This window comes from Brassica napus, chromosome A5 (assembly GCF_020379485.1).
Source record: "Brassica napus cultivar Da-Ae chromosome A5, Da-Ae, whole genome shotgun sequence".
In the NCBI taxonomy this organism is placed as follows: domain Eukaryota; kingdom Viridiplantae; phylum Streptophyta; class Magnoliopsida; order Brassicales; family Brassicaceae; genus Brassica; species Brassica napus.
This window is the reverse complement of record NC_063438.1, coordinates 5,466,133-5,480,249: the sequence shown is the minus strand read 5'-3', so window position 1 is coordinate 5,480,249 and position 14,117 is coordinate 5,466,133. Positions and strand designations below refer to the sequence as shown.

At 36.9% G+C, this 14,117-nt stretch overlaps 1 protein-coding gene and 1 long non-coding RNA gene across 5 annotated transcripts; both read left to right on the top strand.

Moving 5' to 3' along the window:
- The first annotated feature begins 270 nt into the window (after positions 1 to 270).
- LOC125609349 lies at positions 271 to 2,696 on the top strand. 4 transcript variants are annotated; one of them, XR_007339685.1, is made up of 6 exons: positions 271 to 943; positions 1,188 to 1,265; positions 1,366 to 1,411; positions 1,514 to 1,931; positions 2,105 to 2,161; positions 2,236 to 2,696. It is a non-coding gene; the product is annotated as an uncharacterized LOC125609349 (long non-coding RNA). The 4 variants fall into 4 exon arrangements; XR_007339683.1 differs by having other exon boundaries at positions 274 to 1,265; positions 1,514 to 1,672; positions 1,803 to 1,931; XR_007339684.1 differs by having other exon boundaries at positions 271 to 1,265; positions 1,495 to 1,931.
- Positions 2,697 to 5,573: 2,877 nt separating this feature from the next.
- Positions 5,574 to 7,986, top strand: LOC106359381 (dihomomethionine N-hydroxylase-like). Its single transcript, XM_022715391.2, has 3 exons — positions 5,574 to 6,632; positions 6,717 to 6,990; positions 7,500 to 7,986. Exons 1-3 carry the CDS (start codon positions 5,676 to 5,678, stop codon positions 7,871 to 7,873), a joined length of 1,605 nt encoding a protein of 534 aa, XP_022571112.2. The 5' UTR covers positions 5,574 to 5,675; the 3' UTR covers positions 7,874 to 7,986.
- The last annotated feature ends 6,131 nt before the right edge of the window (positions 7,987 to 14,117 follow it).

The following is a 14,117-nucleotide window of genomic DNA, read 5'->3' as shown; positions in this document are numbered from 1 at the left end:
GTTGATTGATTTAGAAGGGACGGTGCTTGTCACCGTACCAGCCGCGGGACCGGGGTTCGTGGGCCAAGCCCGGCACGTGTGGAAAGCGTAGGTTGTGAGTTTATTCGGAGCTAACATGAAGAAGTATCCGCTTTTGACCGCCTTTGTCTCCATCGTTATACCTGTCTTTGTGTTGTTGCATGCAAGCTTTACAGTCGCTCCTGCAGTCGAAACCGTATTTGTCATACTTATAAATGAAGTGAAACCGTATTTGATCATTAGTACTTCTAACACTAATTTTTTTCCCGAAAATTAGATAGTTGCCATCCTATACTCAAAGCCAAATATAAAGGGATTCTAGCATGTCCACATCATCAATTATATTTGGCCAATAAGAACATTTCATTAATCCATTGGATAACACGAGGCTCTACGCTTCTCGCTCTTCGTCTTCACCATCGTTTCAGTTCTCCCGATCCAGAACTCCACTACATCTCTATCCATCAATTCCTTCTTTATGATTTCGATTCCGTTTAGATTGGTTAGGGTTTAGATCTCGATTTGCTCAATTTGTTGTTCGTTTGCTTTTGTAGGTGGTTACAGTGAAAGTGTTATTAGCTTAAACGATGGAGAAGGTGTACGAAGAGCTAGACGAAGTCAAAGCCGCGAACGAGAAGCTCAGAGGAGACTTCAGAGCCAAAACGGAGCTTCTTGAGAACCTAAAGAAGGTTCAGAACAAGCAGTTGATAGAGATTCAAGAGGCGAGATCTGTAATCGAGAAGCAAGGTTATGCCTTCAGAAACTCACTTAGGTCGGACTTTGTAAATTGCAATCATGTGGCCGCTTTGCCTTCTGGAGTTTCCAGTGGATTCGATAGTTTCTTTTCAGCGTCATAATTCAAATCTCCACTGATGTTTCATCTTATTGGCTTATTTAAGTGATTTCTTAATAATCCACATGACCAGTAAGCTCCATGCATGATCATCTCACGTCGACTCTGCTTTTTTTTTTTCTGATTGGGGATCCTTGATTCTTGCTTTCTTAATAAGATCTTTTTTCTGATAATTCCTTTTTCCGTCACAAACGAAATGGGAACACATTGATAATATAACCTCCACCCGTGTTCTTTCTTATATAATTGGTGTGATCTAATATTTTAACAAGCTTCAGTCTTGATTAATTTGTGTTTTTGGTTTTTCACAAGGAAGGTATGGTGATGGAGAATGAGTAATACGACACCTTAACAGTCAAAACTGATACTTCCGAAGCTAACACTAAAAAGACAAGTTAACAGTTTTTTTCTTCTTCTTTTTTTGTATCATCAATTTCTTGTGGGAATATGAGTAAAGAAGTTTTAAACTTTTTCCTGGTTTGATTTTATCTCAGGCAAGGACAGTTCATCGGAGATTCTCAAGCTACTACAAAATTTCAGGTGATGATTAGATGATTTTGTTCACATTGCAACTGTTTCTTTGGTTTGGATTGTTGTTTACTAGAACCCTGATGATGTAAAAGTTCTGTTTTTTGGTTCAAGGTGATGGGATCAGTCCTTGCGATTAAACATATTACTCACATTTTTCCTGAGCGAGAGTATATGATTGGGCAATTGATGTCTCTTGGTTTTTGCAAGTGTTCAAGAATTCCTGGTGTTCTCTTTGACCTTATGTTGATTTAGAGTACAAAAAATACAGAGGTAATTACTTTTCTATTATCTGCTTGAGGGCTTTGTCTTCGTCATTTACTTATTGCCGTTAGCGTTAAAAAGAAGTTTGTGTCATGTTTGTTGCTTTTATATGGCTTGCAAGTTTTGTCTGAATGACCAGGTGAAGAGAGAGAGAAGCGTCGGTCGCGCTACGTCGGTGCCGCCATTAGAGAGAAACTGTTTTTATTGGCAGCAGAGCAGACAAGAAACAACATGGAGAGTAATAATGAAGTCTATGCTATGTTAGAAGGTAAAAATTTGATATTGTAAACATATGTATTTACCACTAGGCATGGTATTTACCACAGAAGCTATTTTCTTATTTTTTGAATACTAGGCATGGTGTAGCTGCTGCTAATTTTTTTACTCAGTTCTCACCTTGGTCATCTTCTTTATTGAATGTCTTCTTCCATTCACAAACAGGTTTGAATTGTTGGACATGGTGGTGATGCACGAAGTGTTATTGTGGGCACAAGGAAGGTTTGTGACCAGACAACCTTTTTTTTGGTTAAAGTTCCATGTTTCAGACCATAAATAGTTTTCTCTCATTGCAGGGCTTGTGAGGAACATATACTTCCCGTTTGACATAGAAAGCGACACGGCAATTAGCGTTGCAAGAGAGATGGTGGAAGAGCTGGAGATGGACGACCGTGATGTGACAAAGATAGCTAACATGATCGATGGAGAGATTGCTTCTCTGGTTCCTGATTGGAGATCAGGCCTAGGGTTTGAGAGCAGTTTTTGCAACTGCACCTCGAACCGGTCAGCTATAGACTTCAACGTGAGGCAGTGTTGTACAAACATGTGTGGAGAGAAGCATGGACGGTTTGAGGAGATCACTTTGGGACTACACAACTTTGGCAAAGCTTTATATTCCCATGGAAAAATGACATTTTTGCTGTCTTTTGTTAATATGTGTAGAATTTTTTACAGTAATGTTGACAAACCAAGAAATATCACAGTAATTATTTAATCATAGCTCATTAGGCCGGTGACTGTCTTGAAATCAGTTTATCATTCTCAATTTTGAAAAATAAACAAAAAGACATTCTTTTTTATCATTAAAAAAATTATATATTTTTAGAAGTTCATTTAGTTTAGTGGTTTTATTAATAGTTCACTGATATCAATACACCACAAAATTTAAGATTTTAAGTCTCAGAAAATATGATGTATCAACTATGCACAGATAATATGAAAAATACAAAATATATTATTATAAAGAAGGGTTATTTTATATAGATAAAAATCTTGAAAAAGGTGATTGTTTACTAATTAACAATTGATATTAAAAATACAATGCATCTATTTAGATCAAATTTTGAGTAATTATTTAGTTTAATATAATAATTTTGTATTCTTTTGTATTATATTATAAATATCTAAACATTAATCACAAAATTTTGGTGAGAATTTAACAGCTTATTAATTTATAGTCATTTTTTCAAGTTCAACACATAATATATACTGAGTACGAAAAAACATAGAAACCCCTAAGATTTGATCATTATATATTATTTATTTCAGTCAAATGCTTTGTTGGGTTTAAAATATAAATATATATAAAAATTATCTATTTTAGCTTATATTTTACTATTAATTGGGTACTTATGCCATGATTATGGAAGTTATTATCATATCTATATTATTAAAACTGAAGTGTACTTTAGTACTGTTTGGAAACATGAATAGTAATATAATTCAAAAATTGTTTGGAAACGAGGATAATAGTATTACATTAATTGTATTTCCATATTTCACACATATTAACAAATTTATTAATTATATTACCTTAACAATATTTCACATTATTAATTATATTACCATAATAATAATAGTGCAGATTTTTATTTAGGTTAATCAATATTACTTTTGTGCTAATTATAAAATTAAAAAAAAAAGTAAAATAACTGAGTTTTGCATAAGGTTAAACGTTTTTGTTTAGTTTGTTTTACTAAAACATTTTTTTTTAATTTCAGTCGGTGGAAAATTATGTAGCCAAAAATATAATTCAAAGATATGTTTTGTGAAGAAAATCATAACTTAAATCAAAATAATAAAAATAAATTACATTTAATGTAACTTAATTTTTCACTCAATATAATTGTCTTACTAAATAAAAAAAACTCTTTTTATTTCACTTAATTTAGTAAAACACATAGAAAATGTTTTTTTTATTAGTTTATAAAATCAGTTAGACATGAACACTAGATATCCACTTAGGTACGAGTTGTTCTTTTCGGGTATCGTTTTTTTTTGTTTTAAAATTACTCATTTCTTGAATATTATAAACTTATGTGTAGGTTTTGATTTGAATCATTTTGAGTCTGGATGAATTCGGTTCTGATGTATATGACCCTAAAAATATCTAAATAACCAATGTAGGGAGTGAACCCAAGAATAACTCTTTATATTTTAAGTAGGTTACTAGATACTGACCCGCTATTTCAAATGGCGGGTATTTTACCTATTAAAATGTCATTTTTCAATTTTAATATTATTTCTAATTAGATGAGGATGTGTTTCAATAGTCTATTTTCTAATATGGTTTTATTTTTATAAATTGTAATTCTAATTAGTGGAAGTATGTGTTTGAATAGTTTATTATCTAATATGGTTTTATTTTTATAAATTGTATTGTAATTTATTTGTTATTAGTAAAATTGTGTTTACACATATTGGACTTCAAATCCGTTGTTTTTTTAATTCTTAAATATATCACATATATTAATTTGTTTAGTTCTTAAATGTATAATCTCAACTTTAAAAATAAAACAGGCTTTTTATAATTTTAAGTATAGATATTTTACACAAATTGGCATAATGGATTAATATATTTGTTTATCTCTTAAATGTATAATCCCTGCATAAAAAATAAAACAATATTTTTAATGATTTTCACTAAATATATTTTAAACAGAATGGGCCTAATGGGTTAACAATGGTTCAATTTGGGCCTATCGAATAGGCTTTAAATTTATGTAAATCATTAAAGGTATTTAAAAAAAAACAATGGTATGTTTTGTAATTTTTTTTAAAAAGTCAGGGACATAATCATAAGAAGGATTTTGCTTTAATAGTATAGATTGGAGTACTTTTTCTTTTCGTTAATCTATTCGAGATGAGATTCCGATCTTTTAAACTAAGATAATTTATGTTCTATACATAATTATATTTTTTTATATAACTCTAAAATCTCGGACTTGATGCTTCATATTGTATTAGTTAACTGTGTTACATATAATATAAATACTTACTTCGAACTAAAAATATTTAAAAAAAAATAAAAATTAGTTATATATAGTTTAATATACAAAAATTCACATACAAATAAAAATGATAAATATAACAAATTTAAATATATTATCCGCGCGTAGCGCGGAGAAAGAATCTAGTCATTGTAAAAATCAATGAACCTCTCATTAACAACTTTGATCCCCATTTCTGCCATTCTCAGTGATGCATGTATTCTTACTCTTTATGAAAAAAACAATTAAAATATATTAGTATTTAGAAATAAAAAAATCATACATATAACAATATTCTTTTTTGGTCATCTACTGATGTATATTCGATTAAATTCCCAATAACTTCCAAATAATACAAAGTTACCAACTAACTGACAAGGTAACCCCTAACCCGGAGCTCATAAAATCACTCAGACATCCCAAGTTCCCAACCAATGGGTAAAAAACAAAATACAGATAATAATATTCCCTTTTTTTGGTCAAACAGATAATTATAGAAATACACACCATTTCATCAAGAACTATAACTTTAAAAATGACGAGTTCCGGGAGGGAAGTTTTTTAAATTAGGTCTTGATAAAATGGTGTGTATAGAATATTATTATCTGTTTGACCAAAAAAAGAGAATATTATTATCTGTATTTTGTTTTTAACCCATTGGTTGGGAACTTGGGATGTTTGAGCGGTTTTATATATAGCAGCTCTAGACTTTGGCACTCCCGCAATATAAAAGAAAAAATAATAATATGAAGATGAACATGAATGTGAATGTGACATATCCATCTAGTTTCACGCTTGTGCTTTCCATTATGCTGGTCCTGGCCTTAGCTATACGTTCCTTGAGATCCAAGAAATCAAAAGGTCCACTTCCTCCGGGCCCAGGGGGATGGCCGATCATTGGAAACTTGTTCCAAATGATCATGAACCGGCCGGCTCATCAGTGGATCCACCGCGTAATGGAAGCTATGGAAACGGAGATAGCTTGCTTCCGTTTTGCCGGCGTCCATGTCATCGTCGTAACCTCAAGCGAGATTGCCCGAGAAGTGCTTAGGGCAGAAGACAAGGCTCTCGCAGACAGAGCTGAGGCATACTCGATCAAACTCATAAGTCATGGCTACAAGGGCGTTAGTTTCTCTTCCTACGGTGAGCGGTGGAAGCTAGCGAAGAAAGTGATGGTCACTAAACTACTGTCTTCTGCAACTCTTAACAAGACTACCGGTGATAGAACAGTAGAAGCTGATAACATTGTCACGTATGTGTACAATATATGCCAATCAGGGTCCGTGACGAAGCCGGTTAACGTGAGGGATGTCGCCTTAACATACAGCCACGCCGTGATGATGAGGATGCTGTTTGGCCAGAGACATTTTGATAAACCGGCCAAGGATGGCGGTCTCGGACCGAAAGAAAGAGAGCACATGGACGCGATATATCGAGCTCTTGATTGTTTATTCGGCTTCACTGTAGCAGACTACCTCCCTTTTCTTAGAGGGTGGAACGTCGAGGGCGAGGAGAAGGACGTAAGAGAAGCGGTTGATATTATCAACAGGTGCAACGACCCGATCATCCGTGAGAGAATGCATTTGTGGAGGGAGAAAGGCGGAAAAGAGACGGAGGAAGATTGGCTCGATATTCTAATCACGCAAAAAGATGATCAGGGAATGTATTTATTCACATTTGAGGATATTAGAGCTCAATGCAAGGTAAGAATTGTTAAAAAAAAAAAAAATCAAATTAGCGTTTCATCTCTTACGCATGTTTCATACTATCATGCATTCCATATGTAGGATGTCAATGTTGCAACCATCGATAATACAATGAATACCGTGGAGTGGACGATAGCGGAGATGTTGAATCATCAAGAGATTCTTGAGAAAGCTACAGAAGAACTGAACACTATAGTTGGCAAAGACAGGCTTATCCAGGAATCTGACATACCACAACTTAACTACATCAAAGCTTGTTGCAAAGAATCTTTCCGGCTTCACCCACCTAATGCATTTTTGCCTCCTCATGGAGCCCGAGAAGATACTACTCTTGCTGGTTATTTTGTCCCCAAAGGTAAAAAATTTCCATATTTATTATATACGATAAAGCCTCACTATTAATAAAAGGTCAAGAAAAAATATTGTATCAATATGGAGAAATTAATTTATTAAAGATAGGTTTCAATTGATGACCACATTTTTAAACAATATGATGATTATCAAATTTTATACCTAGAAATTTTGTTAAATCTTTTACACATGGATCATAACCCTAGTCCTCTAATTTCTCTTGTTTAAAAAGAATTTATGAATAAATATTTGTCTCTACAATTTTTATGAGGAACAAAATGAACAAAAATTCTTATTTTCTTATTTATTCAATTCTTCAAGTGAATTTCTGTTCATTATTTTGTTTTTGTTTTTCCTTTAAACATACAGTCACCAATCCAAGCCATAGTAAAATATTAGAGGTTTAGGGGGTCTTGCTTAACTTCTGTCAAACAGTTTATGACATAGAGCATTTTAAAAGAATCCAATCGAACATAATATGACGTGGTTATATATTTTAAATTGCAACGACAGGTAGTCAAATTCTTGTGAGCCGTCCAGGACTTGGTCGGAACCCTAAGACATGGGAGGAACCTGACGCGTTCAAGCCAGAGCGACACCTTGTTGATCATGCTAGGGACCCAGTGGATGTGACCCTGATGGAGCCTGACATGCGTTTCGTGGTATTCGGAACCGGTCGGCGTGGCTGCGCAGGTCCTAAGCTTGGAGCAACAATGATCGTCATGTTGTTAGCTAGGCTTCTCCAAGGGTTCGAATGGACTCTCCCAGCGGGTGCAAGCCAAGTCAAGCTCATTGCCGCTAATACCAACTTGTTCATGGCCAAGCCTCTGCTTGCATCTGCGAAACCTAGGCTGGCTCCTGGTTTATATCCGAAAATCCAGGTCTAAGATTCTGAGAGATGATTTTGGTACCAGGATGCATATGTATGAAGTACAATAAAGTTGATTTACAGCCAAATTCTCGCATAGTTTTGATGAAAACTCTGATGACTTTTATTTTATTACGTACCTTTTTCGAGTTTTAGTATTAATAGCAAGTTGGGCCAGACTGAGATAGCCCAGAATGAAGAAGCAAAGGTGAAGCCCATTACTTTAGCACCAACGGTAAAGTCGTCAACATTCAACGTTCAAAGGAGCTCTCGATGTACGACGGCTCCAGCTCACATCATCGGTACATCCAACAGATTTGAATATCTTATCCTCTTAGTTTGTCACAAGTTGGGCCAGACTGAGATAGCCCAGAATGAAGAAGCAAAGGTGAAGCCCATTACTTTAGCACCAACGGTAAAGTCGTCAACATTCAACGTTCAAAGGAGCTCTCGATGTACGACGGCTCCAGCTCACATCATCGGTACATCCAACAGATTTGAATGCCTTACCTCATGTGCTGTCACATGCTGACAAACTAAGAGGATAAGATCTATCTTGTATATAAATAGGAAACGATGATGTAACGTTGGATTAAGTTGAATAACAAAAGTAAAGTTAAAGTTATCTTCTTCATTCAAGCTTCTCTCTCTGATCTTTATGGTATCAGAGCATGGAAGACAATGATCCGTTCACGTCTCCTTCTCTGAGTATCACACACTGTGTTACTCTCAAACTCTCTTCCACAAACTACCTTTTGTGGAAAACTCAGTTTGAGTCTTTTCTGTCAAGTCAATCTCTGTTAGGGTTCGTCAATGGTGGCTCTGTTCGACCTTCGCCTACTGTCACTGTCCGTAACGGCGATGAAGTCACGGAGCAGGCAAACCCGGAGTTTGGCAAGTGGGTTAAAAAGGATCAACTTGTCATGGCATGGCTGTTTGGTTCACTGACTGAAGAAGCGCTTCGCTCTGTCTATGGTCTTCACTCTGCTCAGGAGGTCTGGTTCAGCCTTGGAAAGAAGTACAATCGGGTTTCAGCTACAAGGAAGCTGGATCTCCAACGAAAACTGCAAGGTATGGCTAAAGGCTCCAAGACTATGTCTCAGTATCTTAGTGATGTGAAGAGTATTTGCGATCAGTTGGATTCTATAGGATGTCCTTTGTCAGAACAAGAAGTCATTTATGGTGCTTTAGGAGGTTTGGGTAAAGAATATGAGTCTATCTGCACTGTAATTGAACATTCGATGGATACGGCTGAGTTAAGCTTTGAGGATGCAGTCTTTAAGCTTACCAACTTTGATGACAAGCTGCAAGCGCAGAGCCAACCTACTGAGACAAGTCCTCATATGGCGTTTCATGCTGGTCGTGGGTATTCTAACCGTGGTCGTGGAAGTGGTACTTACAGAGGAGGATACAGAGGAAGAGGTTCTCAGTCTTACTCTACTCGTGGTAGAGGTTTTCAGCAGCAGTTCACAGGTGGTTCGAACAACAACTCAAGACCAACATGTCAAATCTGTGGACGCTATGGGCACTCTGCTGCTAGGTGTTACAATCGTTTTGATCAGGAGTATGAAAGTCCGGAGAATCTTCACAACGCCTTCACAACAATCAGGTTGTCTGATCAACAACAACAGTCAGGACAAGAGTGGTTTCCCGACTCTGCTGCCTCAGCTCACATTACCAACAATGAGTCTCAGCTCCAATCTTCAGAGCCATATCTTGGTAATGATCAAGTCATTGTAGGTAATGGTGATTATCTACCTATCACTCATGTCGGTTCAGTTGCTATTCACACGCCCCAAGGTACTCTACCTCTCAAAGATGTGTTAGTCTGTCCTACTATAACAAAGTCACTGCTCTCTGTTTCAAAGCTCACAAAAGATTACCCATGTGAGTTTACTTTTGATTCTGACTCTGTGTGTGTAAAGGACAAGGAAACAAAGCGAGTGATAGCAGCAGGAAGAAGGCATAAGGATCTCTACATGTTGAAGGATAATCGGTTTAAGGCTTTCTACTCTTCAAGGCAGCAAGTCACAAGTGATGGGGTTTGGCATCAAAGGCTGGGTCATCCTCACAAGGACATTCTTCAACTTCTGGCCAAAAATAAATCTATAGTTTTGAATAAGAAAGACTGTCAGTTGTTTTGTGATTCATGTCAACTAGGGAAGAGTTGCAGACTTCCATTTTTACCTTCTGAAACTGTTTCTACAAAACCTTTAGAGAGGCTTCACTGTGATCTTTGGGGTCCAAGTCCTGTAGTTTCCTCTCAGGGATTCAAGTATTATGTGATTTTTGTTGACAATTATTCAAGGTTCACATGGTTTTATCCACTCAAGATGAAGTCAGATTTCTTTTCAGTGTTTCTTCGGTTTCAAACACTTGTTGAGAATCAGTTTCAGGTGAAGATTAAACAGTTTCAGTCTGATGGAGGGGGAGAGTTCATTAACAACAAATTCCTTTCGCATCTGTCCAGTTGTGGTATTAAACATCTCGTGTCTTGTCCGCATACGCCACAGCAAAACGGTCTATCAGAGAGGAAGCATAGACATATCACTGAGCTTGGATTAACAATGTTGTATCACAGTAAAGCACCTCAAAAGCTATGGCTTGAGGCTTTCTTTACTGCAACGTTCGTTGGTAATCTTCTTCCCTCGTCAGTTCTAGAAGATAACAAGAGTCCCTATGAACAGCTCCATGGTCAGGTTCCAGTTTATACTTCTCTAAGAGTATTTGGGTGCAAGTGTTTTCCTTATTTGAGACCTTACATGAAGAATAAACTTGATCCCAAATCTCTTCCCTGTGTGTTTTTGGGCTACAATGAGAAATACAAAGGGTATAGATGTTATCATCCTCCTACAGATAAGGTCTATATAAGTCGTCATGTTCTTTTCGATGAGAGTTCTTTTCCGTTTGCTGATCTCTACAGCAAGTGTCATGATCAACAAACATCTCCTCTGAGAAGTGCTTGGTTAAAAACTGCAGTCACAGCAGCTATCAATGTGGAGGAGTCAGACGTTGTGTATAACGATGAAGAAGTTCCTCCTTTGAAGAAGAAGGTTTCTGCTCCGGTTCAGCTGCCTTCGCTGAATGCAGATGAAAGTCACACAACGGAGTCAAGTGATTCATCTTCAAGTGATTCATCTTCAAGTGCTAGTAATGATGATCAAGATCAAGTTCCACCTGTGATTCAAGAACCTTTTCCTGCTCCACCGGTCCACACTATGGTTACTAGAGCACGAGCAGGAATTTTGAAGTCAAACCCTCGCTATGCTTTATTTACAGTAAAGACAGATGCAGTTGAACCAAAGTCTCTGAAAGCTGCGCTGAAGGATAAAAACTGGACTGCTGCGATGGATGTAGAAATGAAGAATATGGAAGAGACAGAAACGTTTGAGTTGGTTCCACCAGAAGAAGGACAGAATCCATTGGGATGTCGTTGGGTTCACAAGATCAAACTAAACGCAGATGGAACGGTCTTAAAGTACAGATCAAGGCTTGTAGCAAAGGGAAATGAGCAAGAAGAAGGAGTGGACTTCTTAGAAACATTTAGCCCAGTTATAAGAACAGCAACCATCAGGACTGTGCTTCATGTTGCGGTTACAAAGTCTTGGAAGATTAAGCAACTGGATGTTCAAAACGCATTCCTACATGGTGACTTGAAGGAGAAAGTCTTTATGATACAACCACCGGGTTATGAAGATCCAGCAAGGCCAGACTATGTGTGTCGACTGAAGAAGGCAATCTATGGCCTTAAACAAGCTCCAAGAGCATGGTTTGACAAGTTCAGTCTGTTTCTTCTGAAGTTTGGTTTTCAGTGTAGCTTCCCTGATCCATCATTATTCATATATCATCAAGGAACTGATGTGATATACCTCCTGCTATACGTTGATGATATGATCTTGACAGGGAACAACAACACACTGATTGATCGTTTGCTTGAACAGCTGAATGGTGAATTTCGTATGAAAGATATGGGTGACATACACTACTTTCTTGGTATTCAAGTTCATCACACTGCAGAGGGTCTGTTTATGAACCAGTCCAAGTATGCTCAAGATCTTCTGGTAACTGCAGGGATGCAAGACAGTGCTCCAATGCCAACTCCTTTGCCGATCAAGCTAGATAAGCTTCAAGGAGAAGATGAGATTTTTCCGGAACCAAGCTATTTTCGAAGTCTTGCTGGGAAGCTGCAATATTTGACACTCACAAGACCTGATCTTCAGTTTTCTGTGAACTACATTTGTCAAAAGATGCATCAGCCGAGTATGTCAGACTTCTTTTTACTCAAGCGTATCCTGAGATATGTTAAAGGTACTACTGAGATGGGTATAAGCATCAAGAAGTCCACGGACTCAACACTTCTTTGCTATAGTGATAGTGATTGGGCTGGTTGCAAGGATACCAGAAGATCAACTGGAGGTTTTTGTACATTTCTTGGGAGTAATATCATTTCCTGGTCGGCTAAACGACATGATACAGTCTCGAAATCATCAACTGAGGCTGAGTATCGAACCATGTCCATGGCTGCATCCGAAGTTGCTTGGCTACAAAATTTGCTGAAGATAATGGGATTGGAACAGAGGGTGACTCCATTGCTTCTGTGTGATAATCTTTCGGCGGTTTGTCTTACGGCGAATCCGAGGTTTCACAAACGCACAAAACATTTTGAGGTTGACTTTCATTATGTCCGGGAAAGAGTTGCCATGAAGTTGTTAGAAGTGAAGCACATTCCAGCGTCACTTCAAACTGCAGACGTGTTTACAAAGTCTCTGAGCCAGGAAGCATTCTATCGGTTGAGGAACAAACTGAGTGTCTCACTTCTGACGACACTAAGTTTGAGGGGGAGTAATAGCAAGTTGGGCCAGACTGAGATAGCCCAGAATGAAGAAGCAAAGGTGAAGCCCATTACTTTAGCACCAACGGTAAAGTCGTCAACATTCAACGTTCAAAGGAGCTCTCGATGTACGACGGCTCCAGCTCACATCATCGGTACATCCAACAGATTTGAATGCCTTACCTCATGTGCTGTCACATGCTGACAAACTAAGAGGATAAGATCTATCTTGTATATAAATAGGAAACGATGATGTAACGTTGGATTAAGTTGAATAACAAAAGTAAAGTTAAAGTTATCTTCTTCATTCAAGCTTCTCTCTCTGATCTTTAAGTATCCTTGTTGTGTGTTTTCATTTCGATCTAATGAGGCCTAAAGTGTGGGTTCCATCTTCATCTTGCCAAGTAGCAGCAACTTTGTTTTAAGTACGAATCGAATCGAATCGAATTTCATAACGGACGAATTTAATTACACTTAACTCCAAATTATCCAAGTCTTATGCTCAAGTGTTTGCTCCCCACCATAGGTGGGCTAAACGGAAAGCTGCTGCTTTAGGGATGTACGTTCTTCCCACAAGAACTCACCTACTTAAGATGCTCAATGAGGAAGGTTAGTCCTCATACTCTATATACTCTTGATGCACTCTACTAACTTGATTCATATTCTCGTAATGCACTCTATATATTCTTGATGAGAGAAATATCTTTTAGATTGATCTTGGCATCTGCAGTAGACACATTATGGTTTAAAGATTTGATTTAGTATATAGGAGTTTCTACTTCAGTTAACTGAGAGTTCAATATGTTTTGATACATCTCTCTTTCTCTCTGGTTTGTTTATTACAGAAGCGGAGGCTAAGATACAGATGGAAAGCTATGTCAATGCATCGGCACCAGTAATCACATATCTTGATAATCTATTCCCCTCCAAGCAACTCGGTATCGATTGATGAAGAGTTTATTAGTATCGCTCTTTGACAGTCTCTGTCACACAAAATAACCATATATGGTTCTATCAACTCATGTAATTATATAACAAGGACCAAACCAGAGCTGTTGAAAGAAAAGAATAAATTATGCTATTCTAGTTTGTTGGTGTGTGCCTTGTCTTCTGGCAAAAACACACTTGCAATGTGTTAATGTAAACGTGTAGAGACGGTAAAATGTTACCATAAATTTATTTACTTGTCATCTACTAATAATAGCAATCCCAATTAATTCCAAAAGTTGTGAATTTGTTTATGTTGAAAAGTTGTGTCTTTTGTAAAAGATAATTAAAAGGTTGTGTCTTTTACAAAAATGTTAGAAGGTTGTGTCTTTTAAATATTGTAAAGTTGTGACTATTCATATAAGTATCTATTAAAAGGTAAAAAGTTGTGACTATTCTTATAAGTGTCTTTTAAAAATAATTATATTTAAATTAGAAGAATACA

Excerpts from the sequence above, each read along its gene's own strand:
- LOC106359381 (XM_022715391.2), top strand. The coding sequence starts at position 5,676 with ATGAAGATGAACATGAATGTGAATGTGACATATCCATCTAGTTTCACG. Across the intron at positions 6,633-6,716 it reads ATATTAGAGCTCAATGCAAG|GATGTCAATGTTGCAACCAT; the intron begins GTAAGAATTGTT and ends TTCCATATGTAG. Across the intron at positions 6,991-7,499 it reads TGGTTATTTTGTCCCCAAAG|GTAGTCAAATTCTTGTGAGC; the intron begins GTAAAAAATTTC and ends TTGCAACGACAG.